General features: G+C 43.0%; 1 protein-coding gene and 1 long non-coding RNA gene across 2 annotated transcripts in view; one reads left to right on the top strand and one right to left on the bottom strand.

Annotated features, from left to right (window-relative positions):
- Positions 1-14,606, top strand: part of LOC308311248 (anoctamin-4-like) — a 54,048-nt gene that overhangs the window by 16,309 nt on the left and 23,133 nt on the right. The window contains 1 exon segment of the mRNA XM_080757898.1: positions 11,333-11,415. Within this exon segment, the coding sequence (XP_080614024.1) occupies positions 11,333-11,415 (83 nt within the window).
- LOC308311251 lies at positions 87-8,370 on the bottom strand. The gene is made up of 3 exons (XR_013963610.1): positions 8,281-8,370; positions 3,026-3,172; positions 87-347 (listed from the first exon to the last, which is right to left on the bottom strand). It is a non-coding gene; the product is annotated as an uncharacterized lncRNA (long non-coding RNA).

The following is a 14,606-nucleotide window of genomic DNA, read 5'->3' as shown; positions in this document are numbered from 1 at the left end:
AATTCAGACTTTATATTTTACATTATTCTTTACATTTGGCATAGTGTCCCATACAGTAGGTGGAGTGGAGCAGGATCCTTGTCAGCGTTGTAAAAGGTCCCAGTATTCCCTGTTATTATAGCAACTATATTCTCCAGTATAAATTGAGGGCAGAGTGGTAGACGACGCAGCCTCCTCGTCCCAGCTGTGCAGACGGGCTGTTTGCAGAGTTATCGACTGCGCTGCAGCCGCAGCCAGATGGGCTGGTTGCAGAGTTATCGACTGCGCAGCCGCAGCCTCCTCAGTGTCCCAGGGCAGACGGTGTGGTTGTTTGTCTGTGAGGTCGTGCGGTTGAACGCCTGAAGGGACTTGAAAGACACAAGGCAAAGTGGTAACACCATAAGCGTTATAGCTCACATGAAGAAGTAGCAATATTAATTTGTTTTGCTTCATGCCTGCATGTCAACATGGATAGAAAACACATACTGTATTAGCAGTCTTTATTAAACCCATTTCGGGCGGGAACCCCTTTTGGTGTTAGCGTTACGTTTTGCTTTAGCTATCGAAAAATAGCTAAAAAATAATAGCAGACCTACAAGCTCGTAGCTACGAACTTGTAGGTCTGCTATTTTTTTTTTAATCCAAGAACGACTGATATAGAAACATAGCTTTTATCAGAAAACTGTCAGGATGTAGAAGACATTTTTAGAATCTGATCTCAGGTCAAAATGGTCACAGACTCTGGAGTCTCTGAGATCCTTCCTAAAAGACTGCCGTTTGTGTCTGGGCACCTCAATGTAAAACTGTCTATTTAGTCCGAAATGTTTAAAACAAAAAGAAGCCTTTCCATACTGCTTGTTCTGCTTTCAACTGTAAGACTTTACTGATTCTGACTGCCTGTGTGCAGCATCGCTTCAGGGCAGGCTGGGTGTAAGCTCTGAGTCTGAGCTGACTGCGTGTGGACAGCATCGCTTCAGGGCAGGCTGGGTGTAAGCTCTGAGTCTGAGCTGACTGCGTGTGGACAGCATCGCTTCAGGGCAGGCTGGGTGTAAGCTCTGAGTCTGAGCTGACTGCGTGTGGACAGCATCGCTTCAGGGCAGGCTGGGTGTAAGCTCTGAGTCTGAGCTGACTGCGTGTGGACAGCATCGCTTCAGGGCAGGCTGGGTGTAAGCTCTGAGTCTGAGCTGACTGCGTGTGGACAGCATCGCTTCAGGGCAGGCTGGGTGTAAGCTCTGAGTCTGAGCTGACTGCGTGCGTGTGGACAGCATCGCTTCAGGGCAGGCTGGGTGTAAGCTCTGAGTCTGAGCTGACTGCGTGTGGACAGCATCGCTTCAGGGCAGGCTGGGTGTAAGCTCTGAGTCTGAGCTGACTGCGTGTGGACAGCATCGCTTCAGGGCAGGCTGGGTGTAAGCTCTGAGTCTGAGCTGACTGCGTGTGGACAGCATCGCTTCAGGGCAGGCTGGGTGTAAGCTCTGAGTCTGAGCTGACTGCGTGTGGACAGCATCGCTTCAGGGCAGGCTGGGTGTAAGCTCTGAGTCTGAGCTGACTGCGTGTGGACAGCATCGCTTCAGGGCAGGCTGGGTGTAAGCTCTGAGTCTGAGCTGACTGCGTGTGGACAGCATCGCTTCAGAGCAGGCTGGGTGTGAGCTCTGAGTCTGAGCTGACTGCGTGTGGACAGCATCGCTTCAGGGCAGGCTGGGTGTAAGCTCTGAGTCTGAGCTGACTGCGTGCGTGTGGACAGCATCGCTTCAGGGCAGGCTGGGTGTAAGCTCTGAGTCTGAGCTGACTGCGTGTGGACAGCATCGCTTCAGGGCAGGCTGTAAGCTCTGAGTCTGAGCTGACTGCGTGTGGACAGCATCGCTTCAGGGCAGGCTGGGTGTAAGCTCTGAGTCTGAGCTGACTGCGTGTGGACAGCATCGCTTCAGGGCAGGCTGGGTGTGAGCTCTGAGTCTGAGCTGACTGCGTGTGGACAGCATCGCTTCAGGGCAGGCTGGGTGTAAGCTCTGAGTCTGAGCTGACTGCGTGTGGACAGCATCGCTTCAGGGCAGGCTGGGTGTGAGCTCTGAGTCTGAGCTGACTGCGTGTGGACAGCATCGCTTCAGGGAAGGCTGGGTGTAAGCTCTGAGTCTGAGCTGACTGCGTGTGGACAGCATCGCTTCAGGGCAGGCTGGGTGTAAGCTCTGAGTCTGAGCTGACTGCGTGTGGACAGCATCGCTTCAGGGCAGGCTGGGTGTGAGCTCTGAGCTCACTGCGTTTAGCCTCGGGCCATATGGGCAAGGCCGAGTGTGAGCTTGCATTCTTTATTTTTTTTAGGGAACATCAACAGGTTTGGTCTGCCATGGCCAGGGGGTAATAACGAACAACTCCTTTGTCATGGGATGCATAACTGTGACCGAGATGAGAGACGAATCCTTTGCCACAACGTATATATATATATATCATTATACCCAAACCAAAAGTTATGCATGTTGTACGTTCATCATGCTTTAATATAGTACATTGTTTAATACAATAACATCTCATCTCTCTAAATATAGAAGTCGGAGAGTTCCCCCGGACTTAAAAATAAACAACATACAGTATGTGGCCAAATTGGATTGTTTTTAATTTTCGTTATCATGTCATATGAAAGCAGGGAATCATAGCTTCAAATTGACATATTGGTTGTTCAGTTTGACCCACCAGTTTTGGAGATATGGCTTATAGAGTAAATGTCTTACAGAAAACAGCGAGTTGAGAAAACAGGCTTGAAAGGTTCACTTCTGTGTTCTCGAACATTACATGTAAGCGTTTATTTCATATACATGTTGATTTCAGCTCTGACATTTATTTCAGACATGCTCTAGTATGTGAAGAGTCTGCCTGTGCTATTAACTCATTTTGGATAATAAAACAAAAATATATATATAGTTTTTCTCCTCTGGTGAAAAGCTTGAGGTTGTGCGATGGCCGGCTCTCAGTCAAATCTGATCACATAATAGTCAAAACACAAAAAAGACAAACTAAGACAATTCGACTAATCAGGCAAAATGCTGTGAACGCTCACCTTTGCAGAGCTCCGCGGTGTCTTGCTGTATTTTGGTGTCTTGCTGTATTTGTTTGTCGTAACGCCAACACTTCAGCAGGAGGTAGACCGCTGTGCCCAGCTGGAGGGCAAAGGTCAACACCGCTATCAGGACGACGGCTCTGTTAACTGTTTATGGTTCACAGATAGAACAGTGGAGTGGTTAATATATTCTGTTAACTGTTTATGGTTCACAGATAGAACAGTGGAGTGGTTAATATATTCTGTTAACTGTTTATGGTTCACAGATAGAACAGTGGAGTGGTTAATATATTCTGTTAACTGTTATGGTTCACAGATAGAACAGTGGAGTGGTTAATATATTCTGTTAACTGTTTATGGTTCACAGATAGAACAGTGGAGTGGTTAATATATTCTGTTAACTGTTTATGGTTCACAGATAGAACAGTGGAGTGGTTAATATATTCTGTTAACTGTTTATGGTTCACAGATAGAACAGTGGAGTGGTTAATATATTCTGTTAACTGTTTATGGTTCACAGATAGAACAGTGGAGTGGTTAATATATTCTGTTAACTGTTTATGGTTCACAGATAGAACAGTGGAGTGGTTAATATATTCTGTTAACTGTTTATGGTTCACAGATAGAACAGTGGAGTGGTTAATATATTCTGTTAACTGTTTATGGTTCACAGATAGAACAGTGGAGTGGTTAATATATTCTGTTAACTGTTTATGGTTCACAGATAGAACAGTGGAGTGGTTAATATATTCTGTTAACTGTTTATGGTTCACAGATAGAACAGTGGAGTGGTTAATATATTCTGTTAACTGTTTATGGTTCACAGATAGAACAGTGGAGTGGTTAATATATTCTGTTAACTGTTTATGGTTCACAGATAGAACAGTGGAGTGGTTAATATATTCTGTTAACTGTTATGGTTCACAGATAGAACAGTGGAGTGGTTAATATATTCTGTTAACTGTTTATGGTTCACAGATAGAACAGTGGAGTGGTTAATATATTCTGTTAACTGTTTATGGTTCACAGATAGAACAGTGGAGTGGTTAATATATTCTGTTAACTGTTATGGTTCACAAATAGAACAGTGGAGTGGTTAATATATTCTGTTAACTGTTTATGGTTCACAGATAGAACAGTGGAGTGGTTAATATATTCTGTTAACTGTTTATGGTTCACAAATAGAACAGTGGAGTGGTTAATATATTCTGTTAACTGTTTATGGTTCACAGATAGAACAGTGGAGTGGTTAATATATTCTGTTAACTGTTTATGGTTCACAAATAGAACAGTGGAGTGGTTAATATATCAGGACGACGGCTCTGTTAACTGTTTATGGTTCACAGATAGAACAGTGGAGTGGTTAATATATTCTGTTAACTGTTTATGGTTCACAGATAGAACAGTGGAGTGGTTAATATATTCTGTTAACTGTTTATGGTTCACAGATAGAACAGTGGAGTGGTTAATATATTCTGTTAACTGTTTATGGTTCACAGATAGAACAGTGGAGTGGTTAATATATTCTGTTAACTGTTTATGGTTCACAGATAGAACAGTGGAGTGGTTAATATATTCTGTTAACTGTTTATGGTTCACAGATAGAACAGTGGAGTGGTTAATATATTCTGTTAACTGTTTATGGTTCACAGATAGAACAGTGGAGTGGTTCATATATTCCTTTTAGACTGATTTCCTTTGTCTGCCAGTTCCAGTGTTGTTTTTGGCAGCACATTTAGATTTTAGTTTTAGTCGTATAGTCTCTTGAATAGTTTTCATTTAGTTTTAGTCACATTTTAAGTCACCTGGAATGTTTTAGTGTTAGTTTTAGTCGACTAAATATAAGATTATAGTCGACTAAATCTACAGTTGATTTAGTCTACTAAAATAATGTACTGATTTTACACTTGCTGAAAATAGCCGATCACAACGCGTGATTTTCAGCATGCAAGTGTAAAATGAGTTTTTAGCTGTCGACGAAATTGTCAATACATTTAGTCTTAGTTTTTAGTCATCATAGCTTAGTTTACATTTTGTTTCCATTTAGTTTTCGTCTTAGTTTTAGTCGACAAAAACAACACTGACCAGTACGTCCCTTTGTGCATTTTTGAGGGGCTGCTAGTCCCTTCTATATCCAGCTTTTAGTTTCATGACCTGACGAAGATGTGACTGATGCATCGAAACGTTGTCGCTTTTGGAGTGCACTCCAAGGATCAGCAATACAGTCCCTATGTCCCTATGTCCGTCCCTATGTTTAGAGCACCAACAGGGGGTGCTGACTGTTGCACCACTCACTTCAGACTGGTCTGATTTTTACTTGCACCATGATATTAAGTACCGGTACCCATTCTGACCTGAGATCAGATTCTAAAATTGTCTTCTACATCCTGACAGTTTTCTGAAAAAGCTATGTTTCTATGTCAGTCAAAAATAGCAGACCTACAAGCTCGTAGCGTGCCACTCGGTGGCGAGCTATGAGCTTGTAGATCTGCTATTTTTCAATAGCTAAAGCATAAAGTAATGCTAACACCAAAAGGGGTTCCCGCCCAAAATGGGATAAAATAAGGGCTTAAACTGTCTGAGTTGCTCCAGTGCCTCCTTTCCTCTTGTAGATTGGCTATTTGAACTATTAAAAAAAGTAATTAGATAAGTAAGGATGGTTCTGTACAGCATTAGTTGAGGGGTGTGTACATTGAATTGTACTGATGTCACTAAATCAGTCCTTGAGGGGGTGTCAGGTGGTCCCCAGCTAAATGTAATTATGGAGAGTTTGTAACCAAATGGACCCGTATTAGATCTTTAACTGGTTTCATGTTAAGCTCTCAAGAGTTAAATTATTGTTAAGCGTCTTAATTGCACTACTTAATTTACAACAAGTCTACACAATTAGAGAATGTGGAAGAATAGTTATTTTGTTATATCATTGTTCGCCTGTTATCTCTCCTATAGTGTGGTTGGTACCACATCAATACAGCATTGAATTGTGTGTGTCTTGGGTCCGAGAGGCTAATTGTCGTCAAATGGTGGTCCGTGGCTCAAAGTATAAATAATGGACCTTGATATGGAAAGGATTGAAAACCACTGCACTAAATGATTACCGTTTTACTCTGATATGCTGCTTTAAATTCGCAATCAAGCAATGCAAGACATGTACAGTATACATTATATTATCAAGCAATGCAAGACATGTACATGTATACATTATATTATCAAGCAATGCAAGATAGGCCTACGTGTATACATTATATTATCAAGCAAATGCCCCAGATCCCCCCCAAGTAAACCAGGGGTTTTGATTTTGGAGCTTTGTGGCCTTTTTCGTGGGGTCCAGGGGTCCTTTATATGAGTTTGCAGGTCCGTCTAAGTAAAGTTTTATATTATTTATGGGTGAAGAAGAAGACAATATTATATTATATTAAGCCAGCAGGCAAATAAAGATCTCACATGAAACCTCTCTAGCCCATTTTGGGCGGGAACCCCTTTTGGTGTTATGTAGCATCATGTTATGCTTTAGCTATTGAAAAATAGCAGATCTACAAGCTCATAGCGCGCCACCGAGTGGCGCGCTACGACCTTGTAGGTCTGCTATTTTTTGAAATGTCGAAGAACGACTGACATAAAAAAACATAGCTTTTTCGGAAAACTGTCAGGATGTAGAAGACCTTGTTAGAATCTGATCTCAGGTCAGAATGGGCTAGAGCACCTTCATACTGAACTTAAAAGCGATCCTATACCAGCTGTATAACAACCTCCCACTATTATAATATACTGTCCATTTAGAGGATCTGAAACGCATCCAAGCCGGAGAGCATCCTGGATGTGCTCTCTGGCACCGAGGCTGTATACGACGTGCTGCTTGTTATTGGCATCGCTGCTGCCATCACTGTTGCTGCTAGGTTATGAATAATTGATACAGCCTGGCATTATTCAGACGTTATCACGCTGTGGAAACCCGATCTCTCCGTAAATGTTTTATTTATCGTGGTGATTTTGCACTTATGGAGCTATGGAGTCTGTGACGACGACCCTCCGGGGTTATACGGGATAGGTGAGGTGAGATATTATGACGTAGTAGTACTGTACTTGTGTGTGTGTGTGTGTGTGTGTGTGTGGGTGTGGGTGTGTGTGGGTGTGGGTTCATTAATTTCTGTCTGATCAATCATAATCGGATCATAATAGTAAATTATTAACCCATTTTGACCTGAGATCAGATTCTAAAAATGTCAGTTTTCTGAAAAAGCTATGTTTCTATGTCAGTCGTTATTCGATTTTTCAAAAATAGCAGACCTACAAGCTCGTAGCGCGCCACTCGGTGGCGCGCTATGAGCTTGTAGATCTGCTATTTTTCAATAGCTAAAGCACAACATAATGCTAACACCAAAAGGGGTTCCAGCCCAAAATGGGTTAATACATTATCATCATCATTTGTGTGCTTTCACGGTTAAGAAACCTTGCATAATTCATCGGTCCCCCGAGGCCCATTATTGCCATCGGATACACAAGACACGAGACGTGAGAAATGAGACCAAATGACTGCAGGCTCTCCGACAACGGAAGGCCCGGTTCTGGTTCTGGTTCCCCGAACTGACCAGCGTGATCCAGTCGAGGCCACGAAGTTCCCCTGAAGTCACTGCAATGTTATTGTTCGCCCCATGTGTCACTATGAGCTACAATATAACACGGACATACCAAATTACTGTCATTAATTACACCAATAACTATTTGAATAACCTATTAGTCATATTCATAAGATTTCACCAAGTTCGGGGCATCTGGTTAGGATGCCTCTCGGGCGCCTCCCTAGGGAGGTCCTCGACGCACGTCCCACTGGGAGGAGACCCCCGGGGAGCAGACCAAGGCGCAGTTGGAGGAAATACATCGACTCACTGGCCTTGGAACGTCTCGGAATCCCCCAGGAGGAAGTCACTAATGTTGCTCTGGAGAAGGAAGTCTGGAGCTCTCTGGTGGAGCTGTTGCCCCCGCGACCCGACTACGGATAAGCGGTTGAAGATGGATGAATGGATAAGATTTCACTATAGTTTATGGGTAGGCCCTATAGCACTTAGGATGCCCCTGATTTCATAAGATTTCACTGGCATATGGGTAGGCCCTATAGCACTATGATGGCCCTGATTCCTGGGAATAATTTTTAGGAGCATAATGCATTACCCGTATCGGCCAGTTCTAAACCCGATTGGAAAACTTGCATAATGAGTCGATCCCATGCAGTCTTAACTGTGTGCTAATTAACTCACCACCAGTGGGTGACATCTGGGCTGTCGGGTCCCACTCTGTCACCTCTGGCCCAGAGGAACCCAGGGAAAGGCTCTGGTTCCGGGGAAGACTCATCGCTCCGCTCCCCTCTCCTTCACTGCTCCCGGAGACCTGCTGTGCAAACACATGGCTCTGCTTTAGCTCGTCTTGTGAACCATGCAAAATGGACCGTTTTGTTGGATGGCGCGCGGGGTGTTGGAGGATATTGCACATTATTCACACATCATTGGAAGGTTAAGAAGTGTGTGTAATGGTATTCTTATTCTGCAAGCTGAGAAATATAGTGAGAATATATGAATACAAGATACAGACTCCAGCCGACTCCTACATTAGCATGCCGGCCTTACGCTTAACTGTTGATAATAATGCAACATAATGCAACTCCCCATATAGGACATTTCAGCCTGAACATTTTACCATGTGTGCATTTTCTTCATAACACAGTTTTTTGCTATACTACTCCTACACATTTTGTCCAAAACTTGCACAAATTGTTACACATTACTTATGTTCATGTGATACTCACATCCTTCACATTCTGCAGAACCCTTTCCGATTGGCTACGATTGCCTTCTAAAGTTTTTCTTGCTCATTGCTTGGCCTATTTTACAAAAATCATGAACGATCTGCCCCAAATATGAGCCTCGAAGCAACACAGAGTCCATTTCACTTGAGCACCGAAAATACTACAAATGTGTGTTGCATGATTACATGATTCGGTGCAAAATGAGCTCGTGGCGTTATATGTGACAATGAGCGTCAAACAGGATTTGGATACTCATGCTTTTTGCCTGTAATTAGTGGGAGATTATATGGCTTACCAAAAATCATGTGAAAAGAGAAGGGAACCCGCACACTCATATGCTCCAAAAGATACATTTATTGACGAAGTTTCGAGCCAAGGCTCTTAATCTGGTCAAACTCAAGATGTCAGTGATCCACCCACTTAAGTAGACACCCACGGGTCACGTTACTAGTTAAAAATCATGAACACAACATCACCACAACAATCGCATGTTGAGGCCGGGACTGTCCCCAAAAGCACATTTCACAATCACAAGTTCGATGCAATGTTTCTGTTAAAATATACTTTAAACGCTTCCCTGATCCGAACAGTGTAAATGATAGTGAGTGATTATTTAATTATGCTGTGATGTGATTATGTTAATACTAGAGTCACTGTATGCTAATTGAACGGTATAAGGAGGGAAAGGGGCAAAGGCTGGATGTCGACTGTATATGCAGTCTCAAATCTTCCTTGTCAAACTCACGTCTTATCGGTATGACAGAAATAGCATTTCAATATCAAGTAAAACATGTAAAACTTGTAGAATTTGTGTAGAATTTATGCAACCGATTAACCTATTTAGACCTGAGCACGATTCTACAAAATGTCTTCTAAATCCTGACAGTTTTCAGTCAGTGGATGCTGCACCTTTTTCATGTCAAGGACCCGCAGAATTATCTGTATTTGGCCGTGGACCCCCATCTGAAAATATGGTGTTCCAGAGACCCCCAGCCCCCCCAGAAGCAGAATTATCTGTATTTGGCCGTGTACCCCCATCTGAAAATATGGTGTTCCAGAGACACCCCCCCCCCAGAAGCTAAAATTTTAATTAAAAATGTTCACTGTGAAAGAATATATTATATAACTAATTACTGATACAATTCTAAAGTAAGTTGAAACACATGAGTGTAACTAACACGTGAACGTGACGCTTTTAACTCACAAGTTACAACACATGGAAATCTTTCTATGAAATGTAAGCCTACTGTTATAACAGAAAGGTTGCTTTTACAGCTGCAGATGGCGAGCAGCCTGTCTACAGCACACTGCTCGGCAGCCCGCGCTCCCATTTCTTTAATGCAGCTTAAAATAAGGTTGAAGAGAAAAAAAAGCAACTGAGTGACGACTGACCTTGCTTGTTGGCTCTAGGAATTATCATTGTCCAAATGGGTAACGTTGCAGCGAGATATCCACCCAAGTCACTTCATTAACATTCCACACAGGCGCTCAATCCCCTAGCTGCTCGCTTGACAAAATAAAAAACATGCCCTTTCTTCCAAGAATGTGACACTGACGCAGCCAGGCCAGGACAGATGCATGAGGAGTTCCTCTGCTTCAAAGAGCCATTGGAATGAAAAGGCTAACCCTGAACCTTCGCTTTAATTATGGAAGCTCCATTGGAAGAGAGAGACTGATAAACATGCAATAAGTCAACTATCCACAGGACTTTGCTCTGCAGCACCTATAGCCTCTGGTTACTACCCAGTGGGTAGACACTGAAAGGAGCATTGTAACTGAAGTTTTACTAAACAAAAATGTGCCAGACTTTACAAATGTATCTTATTAACTTAAAATATTGATAGTAATAGCCTGAGAACTCTGTCTGTCTTCTGGGGCCTCATTGGTAAAATGTTTTAAAGATGAAATGTCCTCTTAATCTCATCAATCTTAACCCATTCTGGGCGGGAACCCCTTTTGGTGTTTTATCTAAGCATTATACTTTAGCTATTGAAAAATAGCAGATCTACAAGCTCGTAGCGTGCCACTCGAGCTTGTACGTGTAGGTCTGCTATTTTTGAAAAATCGTGAAAATGCGGCACAAATCTTTGAATATATATATTCTTTCAGAAGATTATTTAGATTTTTTAGATTATTATTTCGACGTCGGGCCTACACCCCAGGGCTCCATACTTTAATCCACTCCTTTTTTGAGGGGCGCCAGCCCCTCTTAAGGCTCTTATGTCCAGCTTTTGGTGTGTGTAGACACAAACTTTGTCCTGACATAAACATTAAATGCCATTGATAATGAATGGCCATTTTTACGTCATTAGTAGCCATGTAACGATTCACTCAACTCACGATATGATTCGTATCACGATATGAGGTTCACCATACAAATTTTCACGATATTAAAAAAATAATAGAAATAATAGAAAATACAGATTTTTTTATTTAACTACATCCTCTAATGGATTCGTTTCAGCTAACTGCTTCCTAAGATCCTGGCTCTACTTCATCTGTTTCAGCTACCGTTTTCTTGGAGTTTTGGAAGAGACGGCGCGCTGTCCTTGCCTACGACTGGGACCTGATCGACTGGGAAGAAGAGGAGGTAAAGATCCGTTGAATTCGTGTAGGTCTTTTTTGGGCCAGCGTTGACGTTAAACTGTACAGGACGAGGTCGTGCTGCTGCTGGCACCCGGTAACACCTACTGTACGTACTGTACTGTACATTAACCACAGCTACGTAGAAGTAGGCCTACTATTATTTCCAGTGTTGTTTTCGTCGACTAAAACCAAGACGAAAAATGTTCGCCGACTACCTTTTTTTTCACTGACCAAAAACGACATGGAAACTAAATGAAAACTAAGCTATGATGACTAAAACTATAAGACTAAATATACTGACAATTTCGTCAACAAATAAAAACTAGACTAACATGTTAGGAAGGGACTATAGTGGACAAGATATCCAGTATAAGTCATTTTACACTTGGTTGCATGCTATTTTCAGCAAGTGTAAAATCAGCCATTACGACGGCATCAAGGCCCGCCAAAACACATTTTAGTCGACTAAATCACCTGTAGATTTAGCCGACTAAAATCTTATGACATTTAGTCGACTAAAACTAAACTAACACTAATACATTCCAGGTGACTAAAATGTGACTAAAACTAACTGAAAACTATTCAAGAGACTATATGACTAAAACTAAAATTGAAATTTGCTGCCAAAAAACAACACTGATTATTACCTACAGTACAGCTGTGTTTATAATTATGACACAATGTCTGCGGTGAAAAAGGCCTGTGTATCCCTCGTCATACGGTCCTTTGTGACACTCAATGAATATAATTTACAGTAATTTCTGGTAAGCGACAGGGCTGTGTGACAGAAGTACATTATGGTGTATGTATACATGTACAGTATACACAGGCAATCCACCTAACTGGGAGAGGCGGTTGCAAGAGTTGCTTGCACCTAAAATGTTAAAGATGGAGTGCCGTGCTTTTTGTATTTCTAATAGTTTTTCACGGGTTTACTTTGTGTGACAGTACTTAGATTAGACCCCCTGGTGTGATTGTTATGTGTACTGATCTCTTCCCCTTGTATTTAGGGTTTCTTCCTGGAGGCTGAACCTTGACAGTCAGGGCTGGGGTGGCACAGGGCGTACCGGGCATTTTCCCGGTGGCCGCGACCGTAGGGGCCGCATGATTTTCTTTTTCACTGTACCTGTATCAGGTGGTATTAGGCTTGTTTGTTTGTGTGTGCCTCGACGGAGCGGGCCGTAGAGTTTCTGCTATCTGCGCGCTGGTTGTGGTGGGCCGGGCCGAATTTTTGTCCAGTCCAGCCCTGTTGACAGTCAAACGTGCCAATGAAAAAACAAAACCGTGATCACAATATCATCCCCTCCACTAACCCTCCCCCTTTATCATACAACAACAGCTGTGGGTGCGGCTTCAGTTCAGGTGGATCACCACGCATCACCACCCACCAGGAAAACGGGGCATACTTAATGAACTGCTGGGCGTGTCCATGTGAAAACTATATTTTAACAAATACTGTACACAAAAACATCTTCCTCCTTATATGATAATATGATGATGATTATGTTTTAGGGTGGAAAAATCACGGCACTCCATCTTTAATTCAATGTATGTTAATCAATTCATAACTTTGTTGTTTACTTTTATTTTTCACCCTCTTTCTTGACGATGAAAACTCTAAGAACTTTGTGTGCGTGCATGCGTGCGTGTGTGTGAGTGTTCGTGTGTGTGCGTGCGCATGCTGCCTGCACGTGTGTGTGTGCTTGGAGGGCATGCATGGTGGAGACTCTGGATGCATGCGTGAGTGTGCCTGCCATGCGCGTGAATCCATTATTGATAAAAGAGAGAACGGAGTTATGATAAAATAACAGACCAGCTGTAAATAAACAATTGCCAACAGCAAACAAATATATTTAAAAAAAAGCCATTTTCTTTTGTGTTTACAACCCCCTATCTCTTTGAGTTTGACTTTATAGTTAGTTAGTTGCTGTGAGAGTGAGGTCTAGCCAACACCAACTCCACAATTTCCTATCCAACATCAGGTTCTTGAGCTCTGCAGTCAGTGGCGGAAACTCCGTGGGTTTCAGAGGCGCGATTGAACCCCCTGGCATTTTGGCAAAGGCGCGACTGAACCCACTGCATTTTGGCAAAATATATCTATATGCACTGCAGTAAATTATGCACCCACTGACTGTCCACTGAAATTCCCCCTCCCCAGTGGTCATGTTGTCATGCACGTAGTCACACATACCTTTACGAGGGGTTACATTACAAGATAGGTGTTGGCAGTGGCGGAAACTCCGTGGGTTCAGAGGCGCGATTGAACCCCCTGGCATTTTGGCAAAGGCGCGACTGAACCCACTGCATTTTGGCAAAATATATCTATATGCACTGCAGTAAATTATGCACCCACTGACTGTCCACTGAAATTCCCCCTCCCCAGTGGTCATGTTGTCATGCACGTAGTCACACATACCTTTACGAGGGGTTACATTACAAGATAGGTGTTGGGCCGCCGCGCATGCCGCATTCAAATGCTAATAAGGTGGCTTTTGTTCGAAAAAACGTTTTTTGGGGGGGGGCTGCTTGAACCCCCTGCCGTTATAAGAACTTTCCGCCTCTGTCTGCAGTGTTGTCAGCCAAGCTGTCGCACCGCAGCACGTCTATATAGGTGGTACGCTTCTTTCCCCTCCTGGCTCTGCCCTGTGGTTAGTTCCAGAGTCGATTTACTTGCCTCTAGTTCTGGGTGCCTGACGCAGTGCCCTGCCAGCCTCATCCTTCTCTCTCTGACCTTGTGACCCGTGGTAGGTCCCCATAGAGGATGGTCCACATTTCTGATGTGGTCCGTCCATGTGACGTACACCTAGTGCCATTCGTAGCATTATTGTGTAGACTCCATCCAGGGCTTTTTCCTGTTGTTTTGACTTTATAAGCGCTATGAAAAATGTCAATAAAACGACTCCCACACAGTGTCAGTATAATATGTGGCTCTAGCTAGCTATAGGGTTGCGTTTTCCATCGTTTCCTACTTCTTGGTTTGGTGACCTCCCCTCGTCCCCCTCGGCAATCACTCCTCCAGTTGGTAAACAAGTACAGGTTCAATGTGAAGGAGCTCCTAATTGTTGTCGTGGGTGTTGGAGTGACTCAGAAATAACTATAGGCCTGTACACTTTTGTCCAGTATAGTCAACACAGTGAGATAATCAACTATGCTGTCATGTTGTTTTGTCCTTGCCTACACCCAATCATTATACCT

The sequence above is a fragment of the Protomyctophum bolini genome (genome assembly GCF_963924005.1).
Source record: "Protomyctophum bolini genome assembly, chromosome: 23".
Taxonomy (NCBI): domain Eukaryota; kingdom Metazoa; phylum Chordata; class Actinopteri; order Myctophiformes; family Myctophidae; genus Protomyctophum; species Protomyctophum bolini.
Note: the sequence above shows the minus strand (reverse complement) of the source record. Positions and strands in the feature narration are given on the sequence as shown.